Source organism: Nicotiana sylvestris, chromosome 10 (genome assembly GCF_000393655.2).
Source record: "Nicotiana sylvestris chromosome 10, ASM39365v2, whole genome shotgun sequence".
NCBI classification, from domain to species: domain Eukaryota; kingdom Viridiplantae; phylum Streptophyta; class Magnoliopsida; order Solanales; family Solanaceae; genus Nicotiana; species Nicotiana sylvestris.
Window position 1 is genome coordinate 23,983,812 of NC_091066.1, and position 11,660 is coordinate 23,995,471.

At 34.8% G+C, this 11,660-nt stretch overlaps 1 protein-coding gene across 4 annotated transcripts; it reads right to left on the bottom strand.

Moving 5' to 3' along the window:
• Nucleotides 1-208: 208 nt before the first annotated feature.
• On the bottom strand, nucleotides 209-5,436 carry LOC104215308 (factor of DNA methylation 1-like). 4 transcript variants are annotated; one of them, XM_070160159.1, is made up of 8 exons: nucleotides 5,251-5,434; nucleotides 3,056-3,947; nucleotides 2,499-2,680; nucleotides 2,173-2,262; nucleotides 1,692-1,979; nucleotides 1,337-1,555; nucleotides 520-754; nucleotides 209-394 (listed from the first exon to the last, which is right to left on the bottom strand). In XM_070160159.1, the coding sequence occupies exons 2-7, from the start codon at nucleotides 3,945-3,947 to the stop codon at nucleotides 527-529; spliced, it is 1,899 nt and encodes a 632-aa protein (XP_070016260.1). In that variant the 5' UTR covers nucleotides 5,251-5,434; the 3' UTR covers nucleotides 209-394; nucleotides 520-526. The 4 variants fall into 4 exon arrangements, 3 of the variants coding, with proteins under 3 accessions (XP_070016260.1, XP_070016259.1, XP_009763380.1); XM_070160158.1 differs by having other exon boundaries at nucleotides 209-440; XM_009765078.2 differs by having other exon boundaries at nucleotides 209-754.
• Nucleotides 5,437-11,660: the final 6,224 nt, after the last annotated feature.

The window sequence follows — 11,660 nt, forward strand, 5'->3', positions numbered from 1 at the left end:
TAGATTTTGTGAACAATCTGAGAGAAAAGATAAGAATCATATCCTTAAAATCCCTATGTAGATTTTGTTGGAGGTGGCATATATTATGCGAAGATTTTGTTGCTATATTTTGAAAGTGGAATAGCACCGTGTTTTTTTTTTTTTTTTTTGTAATTAGGGGTGGGTCTTATGTAAATTTTTTCAATTTCACACATTTGCTAATCTGAGATTCAGCAATCTTCAATTTAGAACGTCCCTAGTCCAATTACACGGAAAATCATCTTACTGGTCAGTGGTACAAATTTTACAACCGCCATGAAGAATATTTAAGTGCTAGCAACAGACTAATTTAATAGCAAGAGACGTCCAATTCCCACCACCTAAACTCTCATAGCATCTGTTGCCGAAGAGTCTCCTACATCATCAGCAACTATGTAATGAACCACTAACAAGATACTGCACTACAATGCATGAAACAGAGCAAGTGAAGGTGTAAGCAGATATTCCATTTGACAGAAATGGAAGAAAATATATGAGCACCTTGTTATCATCTCTTCCTCTTATGTGTCTTTAATTGCTTGAAAATGAAGCTGATTGCTTCCTTTAGTGTAGCCTTCCTTTGTTCCTTGAAATTCCACAGCTCAGGGATCACATATCTGCCACTGGGATTGTATTCCTCAATCTCCTTTAGAGCTTCAGTTACCGCATTGTAAATTTCATCCCCCCATTCCTCCTTGAGCTTTTTTAGAGCTTCATCATTCTCATCAATCACTTTCTGCAGTTAGTTGCAAAATTAATTAGATACTCAAAATGGCAGCCAATATGACAAGAAATATGCTTCTCTCTCTTTCAGATCGTTGTGGAGCAGTTAGGATACCAAATTTAGGGGACAGGTTCACAACTATTCTCTTTTGGCTGGCATCAAATAGGGGTTTGGTTTTCTTTTCTTCTTTTTGCTATTACCTTACGTAACTAAAGATTATGGTCTAATTAAGTTTTGCCACCTTTACCCAAAGATAAAAGACGACTGTCGTTGAGAAGACCATGAAACTAATAGCCAGCAAGAGAAGCCCCTCATTCTTTTTAGTACCCATGAGGATTATATTTGTACATGAGATTGGGTGTATGTTGTAGAGAAACATATTTTTGTGTAGGCTCTCCAACAGTCTAACTATTGATATACTTCTTGTATATGGCATATGGGAATTTCCCCACACTAAAAAAGTTACTTTACCTTCTCAAAAAAATCCTCCTTCTTTAAACGTCAGACCTTTATGTGCAATGCACAGCTCTTAACCTAAAAGGAATAATATTGGCAGCAGTAACATAATAAAACAAATAGGCATAAGGGACAAACCTCAGCCTTGGACTCGTCAACCATGAAAGTTTTAAATGGATGCCAATCAGAGTCTTTTATTTTTTCCTGCCAAAGAGAACACAGTTCTAAAGCCTTGATCTCAGCTTCCTCATTTGGGAACCTTTGCTTGCATGCATTCTGAAATGCTTTTGAATCGATTTCCCCCATTCGTCTTATCCCAATATGGGAGCGCCCGCTGGTCAAGAGCTCATTCAATCCCTAAAAAGATGATGATTAAGCAGCCAAAAGGCAGTGTGCTTTAACAAGAAGAAGCTCCAACACCAAACAAGGTTTTTAACCGCATCTCATAACATAAAAATCTTACTGCCATATTGCCATTAATACTGAATCATACCGTAATTAACGTGCGCCGAGCATCTTGTAGCTCATCATTACTCCTGCGCTCCTTCGCTAGAAGGGTTTGATTCAAGGATTCCAAGTCGTCCATTTCTTCCATTTTCCCAACCAGCTCCTCGTTCATCTCCTTGATTTTATTTTGCACAGCTGCATCGTCGTCACCTCCTAGATGCTTCATAACTTCTAGTTTTCCTTTAAGTTCTGCAATTTCCATTTCCAGCTTCTGCTTGGTATCATTCTCTCTTTCTAGCTCAAGTATCTTTCTCAAAGCTTCCTCCTTCTCTCTCTGCACATGTAAAAGCACTAATGACTAAAACAGTATTGAAATAACTCGAGTGAAGACTATTTGTAAAGAACAGTAGCAGAAACCCCATTGCCAGGTTTTTGCGGGAGCAAATGTGTGTGTGTGCGCGCGCGAGTGTGCGTGTACACAGACGCGGGGGACGGGGTGGGGGGGTGGGGGGTTATGAATGCAGCACCTTATGTTCTTCAACTAGTCTCAACACATTCTCATCAGCTTTCCTTTGTTCTGCAGAGGCCATTTGAAGTGCTGAGTTTCTTACGTCATTCTGAAAGTCCACAAACGATGTTCAGGATCCTTAAGATGTAAACAAGAAAAGCATTGAATGTATTTTCCAGAACAAATTCTTCTAAAAAAGAATAGGAAGCTTCAGCATATTATTCTACTTCACACAATATACATCCGTAAGTAAGCTGACCACCAAAATCCAGAAGAGTGTAACTACCTACATTATAATAATGTAAAATATCAGACAACTTTGACTGATATTAGAAGTTTGATCACCTTTTGCTTCTCCTCATCCAGCTTTTGCTTTTCTCTTTCAGTTAAGGTCTCACGTTTGTTCAATTCTCTGCTCCAAATATCTAGCTGCTTCTTCTTCCTCTCCAGTTCAACACTTAACATCTCCTGCTCATGTAGGACCTTCTGTACATGCTCCCGTGCAAGGCGTTGCATCTTCCTTGTTTCTGTATTTTAGATACCAGTTATACAGGAGGCACGATAGCAGTTTCTTTAACCACAAAATACAAAAATACTAGTCCTATTTCTTTCTCCAGAAACAGACTTTCTTGAATTCCTGATTTATATCAAACCGATGGCCTAGAGTCCCTTAGAATTCTTTTAAAGCAATCCTGGAGACATTTAAAAGTAATTGACATGTAGAAACAAAGGAAACATGTCAATAGAGAACATGTGTGATGTATAATTTCAAGTCCAAATACTCTCATCATATCAGTGGAAAATGTCAAATTTCCTAACACATAAAAGAAGGAACATAATTATCACATATAATTGCACAGTGAAATGAAAATAGTAAAATGGATGGGTTTATGACTGGGAACCTTCAAAGAAAGAACGATGTAGTATGTCTTTCTCCTCAAGCATCTGCCTAAGAGACAACGTCTTTAAATTGAACTGTATCTGCAGCTCATCCAGATTTTCATTTTCCATATCAATCTCGTTAGCTAGAGTAGCTACAACCTTATTCCTATCCTGGGTTTCTTCCTTGATCAGGTCAGATATAGTCTTTAACTCCCCCTTTCCACGGAGGTATTCTCCTATTGCCCCTTCTGCTCTAAAATCATCTTCCCGAGCAACCCATCCATAAATATTTGAACTGGGGCAACTTTTATGGGCACACCATTCCTTTTTACTGCAGCGCCTAGCTTCAAAGGATTTCTCAAATTCCATTGCATTATTGAAACCAGTCCAATTCCTATCAAAAGTCACAATAGCTTCAGACACCAGCACTTGGTTATCATGGAAAAGCATAATTTCCAAGGGCTTATACAAGGAGAATTTTTTTAACCAATACTCCTTGTTGTCCACAGATTCTCCATCTGCTGTTTCTTTTGACATATTGACAACAACTGCAGTCCAAGGCCAGCAAAATACTTCTGTTTGCTCGGCTTCTGTGCGCTCTGGTGTGACAGCACGTGGGGGTACTGGCTCAGCCTCATTAGCTAGGTCAGATTCCAAGTACATTGCAAGTGCCAAGTGGTTTGCTTTTTGTTTTGCACCTAAACGAGCACCTTTACCTGCACCAGAAGCATGTTGAAGGAGTTCCTTGTACTTGTAATCTTGCTTCTTCCTCCCAGCACAAAAGGGGCATCTGAGAGACCCATTTGGACCCTTCACTTTGTATTTTCCAGTTCTCAGTTCTTGATAAGGTTTCTCTATATAATCATTAATCTCAGAATCACTGAAATCTGATTCCTCATCTGAGCTGCTCATCTGATTGAAACACAAAGCAAGAGTCAATTTTCAGAGAAGAACATAATACAAACAAATAACAAGCAAATCAAGTTAAAAGCCAACAAACAACTTCAGGACAATATACACCAGAAGATGTCAAAAGCAGCACATGGTGGCAGAGGTTACAAATACACATACATAAATATGGTGCAAAGCACTGACAAGCACAGAAAACTAGAGATAAAGGAGTTACTAACCATCAGGGATGGTGTAGAACAGTGTACATAAGAGTCCATAACTCTCCACCTTCCCCTACTTACATAAGCTTCACCCAAACAATTCCAAACTCATAAAAACATTTCCCAAACACGCTTAGTTACTGGACAGTGCATAAATAAATGATCTACATTTTTGTCTTCTGCCAGGCATAAGTAGCATCTATTGCACAAAGGAATACCTCTGCTTTTCACATTATTTTGAGTAAGAAGCACCCTTAATTATCAAATATGGAATTTCTTTTTAAATGCTTGGGCATCGGGTGACGTTCTTCAAATTCTGCTTTGGACATTCTTCATGCATGGCATAAAAGGGTTTTGTCTAAAGAACCATTTCGAATCTGGAACACTATATTGGCAGTACTTTGGTGGGTGATTCGGAAGGAAAGAAATGCTAGAGTTTTTGAAGAGAAGAAGGAGAATGTTATTAACCTTATACACAAATGTTTATTTTTGCTCAACTTTTGGCATAAATATGGCTTGGGTCGATGTTTTGGAATCTGAAGCCATGATTGATTTTCTTAACTCTCTAAACACTTTGTAAAGTTATCTCCTTTTGGATCTACATTTCTCCAGCATTCCTTATTGCTGGTTTTCACATCAATAAGATATCTCAATTGCTTATAAAAAAAATAATATCGAGATTCACGCTGACTGTGTAAGAATACTGGTTTGAATGTGCATTTCAAGTGAGATACGAGCTTTGACGCACAAATCTACAACTTTGATAAAACATAAGTTTATGTGTAAACACAATTTCAAACTTCCATAAACTTTTCCAACTTCAACTTCAAATACTCTTCTTTTTCAACATCAACTCAAATATTGTCTAAACACCTATCTAGTTTTGAGGATTTGTTTTTTAAGATTGAATTATTTATAATTTGGATGAAATAAACCCAGTAATGCCGAATGAAGGAAGGCAAGAAAAGAGAACTGTCACTGTTTCAGAAGAGCAGAAAGCAAGAAACAATTACACAAATTCGTTGCAAAAAAGCAGACGCTGCTAGTAAAAAAGTAACAAAATTGACAGTGAAAACAAGTCCGCTTTTTCTACATTTTCATACCTTGTTACCAAATCGATTGGAAAACCTCCGTCAATGAAATGACTGAGCTTCAGGAACGGAAATGAATTGTCCTTCGCCGGTGACAGTGGTGGTCAACGGAGCTCCGGCAGTATTCTCCCGAGGAGTAAGAGGAAACCCTATAAAATGGACAGTGAATTTGCTGTGTGTGATTTCCGAGGCATGGCATGATATTATTGGAGAATATAACAAAAATGGTCCCTTATGTTTGGGTCGACTCGAAATAGGACCTTAAATATATTCTTAAGTAGTTTTGATCAATAAATTTGCCAAACGTGAACACTTTTGGTTTCCATAAAATATTAAAAAAATCCTTTTGTTTGATAGGACGAGAACTATTAAAAATTGAAGAAACTGCAATAGAAAGAATTACATTAGACGTCAAAGACAGAAAAAAAAAATATTGAAATTGCACCTCAAAAAGTGTACCAAGCTCTAGAAATAAATAAAAAATAATAAGAATTGCAAAGCACTTTCAATGTGAGTTCCCGCTAAATACTTGTCGCCATGTGTGGGAAGGTCCATACATGGACATGAGGTTGTTTCAACGGCTTGACCCGTGACCTTCTGGAGAAGGTCACATGACATCAACTTTACCAGTTACGCCGAGGCTCTCATTCGATGATTTGATGTGACTAAATCTTAAATAATTATATTTTGTTTACTTAATGAATTTTCTTTAAAAAAATTATTTATTATCAGAAGGTGAAAATATTTTTTATTAATTTGGGAAAAAGTTATTTTCCTTCACAATTATCTCAAATCTTAACTCATATTAGTAATCTAGCCAACACTCAACACATTATCAACCTTTAATATTTAAAAAATATATTTATTAAAACCAAAACCCTTTACTCTAATAGTATATTTGATTGAAAATAATTAACTAAGTAAAAATATTTTTTGAACAAAATCAGCACTTTCTTAATAAACATCCTAACTAGTGGAAATCATTTCATATTTACATAGTATAGATTTTTGCCATATTTAACATTCATCATTTGCAGCTGCTGCTTTTCTTTATGAAACTACCTTGGCTATCTGGGTAGGACTACTCTTAGGGTATGTTTGGAAAGCCACTAGGTAATTGGAATTGGTGTAATTACTAGGGTAGTAATTACACAGTCTAGTAATTAAATAATTGTGTAATTACGACAACCTGTTTATTTGTCATAGTGTAATTACAAGTTTACTGTTTGGTTGCACAAGTGTAATTACGCAGTTAAATTAAATTTAAAATGAAGTAATTATAAAAATTTAAAAGTTAATATAATAAATGTATACCTATGATTTTTTATAAGTATAAATGATATTATATTTGGTATTTAAGATATATATTTTTTCGTGAATATACATTAATTGATAATCATATATTTATAACTAATATTGTAAAAATAATTTATATATATATATTTTAAATTACTAATATTTAGTTTAGATACTTACAAAAACTAAAAATATTTGTGTTATAAGAACATCATGGAGTTCATGTTTGATAAAATAAATTAATATTTATAAATATAATGTCATAACATTATTCAAATATTTGACAATACTAATCTATTAACTCTAACTAAAAAATGAACAACATGCAATGTGAGCCAATACTACTAAAACAAGTAAATTGGAACCATGAAATAACACAATTTCAAAATCCAAAAAAAATAAAATAAATTAGTTTAACATATGTCAAATTCCAACATAATAATAGTAAGTTCCACTACAATTTAAGATTAGGAAACACAATAAGTTTATAGCCACATTCAACAACGCAGTTCCACTTTAATAGTATCACTTATTATATGGCAAGTTTGTTAATGACTCATTATTTCAAGTATTAGAAGATGTAGTTTCAAAAAATAGAATAATAAAATAAATAATAAATAAAATATAAGCAATTACACGGATTCACAAGAAGTAAATGTAGAGAAATAAAAGATAAATAATGTACAAAGAAAAATATATTTTAAAATTTCAAAAGAAATTAAAAGTAAAAATAAAATTAAAAAGTAAAATAATAGAAATAAAAAGTTATAAAGAAAATAAATTAAAATAAAAACAAAAAAGGCAAGAAACTAAAAAGCAACTTTATAATTACGCAGTGTAATTACTACCAATTTTCACCTTCCCCTTGAGAATTGGAGAGTGTAATTACACATCTCAAATTACACCCAATTCCATGCTGACCAAGTAATTAATTGGCCAAACAAACATGACAAACTGTGTAATTACTTCCATTTACACTCAAATCCAATTCCTAGGTGGCTTTCCAAACATGCTCTTAGTTATTGTTTGAGGTGTTTGTTAGCATGATTGTTAAAGAGTCGTAGAACTAAATTTAACTCAAGTCTCCTAAGTCAATCGGAAAATATTTTAGTGGCCCTCGTGAAATTTATGATATTATAAAGATTATTATGACGTTAGGAAAAAGTTAACGACATCAACAGTTTTTTGTACGCACAGACTGAAACTTATAGTTGAAAACTATCATTCTCTTGAATTGCAAAAATATTTTAAGAATTGCATATCTTTGAGAACTTCGATTCGTCATTCTTTATGCCTACCACTTCTTCTTTTTTGGGGGTCGGAATTCTAAAGAAAGTGTAAATATTACTACTACTTAACTAGAAAATATCCAGGGAGTAATGTTTGGTGATATTACATGGTTCTCCAAAAGACTATGAACCGGAGAAAATGTGAGATTGGGAGAGTTACTGCTACTAGCTACTACACCATTACATGCCGAAGGTGGAGTTTCCCTAATATATCATTATGTAGTAAATCCTGAACAAAAGATGTGGATCTGCAAAAAAAAGGTGATAGAGTTGGATGACATTTGAGTACAACCACGTTTATCAAGCTTATTACCACCTCTTCTTGACCCTTGTTTTCGTAATAAGTGGCGAAAACAAAAGAAGATTTGTGATTTTACTAGTACTTTTGCAGCTTATCATTGTTAGTAAACTGTATTTGTAAACTAATTCTGGAAAAGATAAAACAACATAAACGAAACACAAATTAATCTGAACCCACTGAATTCACAGTGTTTCCTTAAGGAATTTAATCCCCTCCTAGTACCCAAGGTTATGAATTATTTCCTCCCAGGATAAAATGAATTACACACTGGTGTAGTGGTACTTCAAACCCCAGTGTTTCACCGAACACAATGTTCGGTAGAAAATCACACTTACTGTTGCTTTGTTTGATGTTAAAAGTATGTAGAAGAAATGAGGAGAACTCAGAAAATCGTATGTAAAATCTGAGAGAATGGACTTGTATTTATAGCTAAAGTTGGGCTGAAATCTGAAGAGGTGCAACTCTTCAGAATGGTTGTTTATGCAAAAAGGCCATATCATAAATGTCATAACATAAATGGCTATTTACTCAACAATAAAGAGGTAAAATAAAGAGGGAAAATTGAATATGGTAGTTAATTATCTGTTACAAAAACAGAAAATGGAAAATTGAAAACGATTGGTTTTATATTAATATTCTTGGATTTAATATTAATATTTTGTTATTAAAACAGATATTTAATAATATTTTTGTTAATATTTACTATTAACAAACAAATTTGGTCCAAAAAATTAATCAATCAATCATTTGACCAAATCCAAATCCGAAGCCGAAGCCGAGCCGAGCGAGCGACAACGACGACGGCGCGAGGCTTGCCTTCTTCTCAACTCTTTAAGAGCTAGAAGAAGAGCAATTGCTTATATACCCATTTAAAACTTCTTCCTCTTCCAATATGGGACAATTTCCTTCATCAAGGAGGGAATCTCAAATGAAACTCAAATATTTTATTTTCCATCCATTTTCCATTCACCCTCTTTTAAGTATTAATATACTTAAAAACCCAACACTCCCCCACATGAATGGGGAATGGCTATATTACGAAAATATGCATGAAAAACTGTGTGATTCGCAAGCAAGGATTAATTGCATCTGGATAAGTAGGTTTCTCTTTGAACTTTCCGTAGTGAATTTATGTCGGATATACTCGGTCAATCGGTAGATTTGATATCTTTGAACCGTCGAACTTTGGTGTATACCTAGACAACCATAAGTCACACAACCAACCCTTAACCGTCTTTGGTTCTCATTGTTGTGTTCGTTTCAGCCATGAACACCGCCTGATTTCATAAGTGCGTAGAGAACTGGCCTTACAAAGTTCTCCTTGAAGCGGCTAACACTTCACACTTACATAGGTGATTCTTAAACATGTCATCTCGTAGATACACTATTTGATATACCCCGTATCAAATTTAGAAATTATTAAAAAGCCTTAATACTTTATCCTTGGTACTGAACATTGTCTCATCACGAGAATGGACCAAAATTTTAGTTGACAATATTAAACTATCATTAATGACTTTATTTGATCTCCTTGAACCTAGATCTTGGGATCTTCAGTCTTCTAGGTAGAGTTACCGCCACAATGACTTGTTCTCGGTCATAGTCCCATTCCCCTTGATGATTTCTCAACTACCTCTCTAGTTAGGCCTTTTGTTAGTGGATCCGATACATTATCACTAGACTTTACATAGTCAATCATGATAATTTCTCTAGAGAGTAATTGCCTAACAGTTTTATGTCTTCGTCGTATATGACGAGATTTACCATTATACATAACGCTCCCAGCCCTTCCAATTGCAGCTAGGCTATCGCAATGTATGCATATTGATGCCAATGGTTTAGGCCAAAATGGAATGTCTTCCAAGAAATTCCGGAGCCATTCAGCTTCTTTACCAGCTTTATCTAAGGCTATGAATTCAGCCTCCATTGTAGAGCGGACAATACAAGTTTGTTTGGACGACTTCCAAGATACCACTCCTCCACTAATAGTAAATACATATCCACTTGTGGACTTTGAATCAGCTAAATCGGTGATCCAATTTGCATCACAGTATCCCTCAATCACGATAGGATATTTACTGTAGTGCAAAGTAAAGCCTTGGGTATGTTCTAAATATCCCAAAATTCGTTTCATTGCCACCCAATGAGATTGACCTGGATTGTTTGTGTATCGACTCAATTTACTTATAGCACAAGCTATATCTGGTAGTGTACAATTCATGATGTAAATGAAGCATCCCAACACACGAGCATAATCCAATTGTGATATGCTTTGGTCTTTGTTCTTTGCTAATGCAAGATTCACGTCAATTGGAGTCTTTGCAACTTTAAACCCTAAGTGCTTGAATTTTTCAAGTACTGTCTTAATATAATGAGATTGTGATAATGCAAGACCTCGAGGAGTCTTATGGATCTTAATCCCTAGAATTAAATCAGCAACTCCCAAGTCCTTCATATCAAACTTACTAGTTAGCATACACTTAGTAGTATTTATGTTGGCAATGTCATTACTCATTATCAGCATATCGTCCACATTTAAGCAAATAATGACTATGTGATTTGGAACATTTTTAATGTACACACATTTATCTTAAAACCATTTGACAACATTGTTTGGTCAAAATTCGCATGTCATTGTTTGGGTGCTTGTTTTAGTCCTTAAAGGGATTTAACAAGTCTACAGATCTTCTTTTCTTTATCTGGAACCACAAACCCTTCAAGTTGTTCTATGTAGATTTCTTCCTCCAAATCCCCATTCAAGAAGGCCGTCTTAACGTCCATTTGATGAATTTCAAGACCATACACTACAACTAATGCTACTAACATCCGTATGGACGTAATTCTTGTAATTGGAGAGTATGTATCAAAGTAGTCAAGACCTTCTCGTTGTCTATACCCTTTGACCACAAGTCTTGCCTTATATTTTTCAATAGTGCCATCATCTTTTATTTCCTCTTAAATATCCATTTAGAACCCAACGGTTTATTTTCAGGAGGAAGATCAACCAACTCTCATGTACGGTTGTTCAATATGGATTCTATTTCACTATTGATTTCCTCTTTCCAAAATATGATTCCGAAGAAGACATGGCTTCTTTAAATGTTCGAGGCTCATTTTCCAATAAGAAAGTCATAAAATCTAGTCCAAATGAAGTAGACGTTCTTTGACGTTTACTACGTCTTGGATCCTCCTGATTAAATGTACTTTCTTTTGTTTCTTCTCGAGGTTGTTTAGATCCTTCACCAATCGACTCACATTCCTTTTTATACAGATATATATTTTTAAAGAACTCAACATTATCTGATTCTATAACTGTATTATTATGAATGTTGGGATTTTCTGATTTATGAACCAGAAATCGATATGCTTTACTATTGGTCGCATATCCTATGAAAACACAATCAATGGTTTTTGGTCCTATTTTTACTCTTTTGAGTTTAGGAACTTGCACTTTTACCAAAAACCCCCACACTTTAAAATCATTCAAGTTGGGCTTCCTTCCTTTCCATTTTTTATATGGAATGGATTGTGTTTTG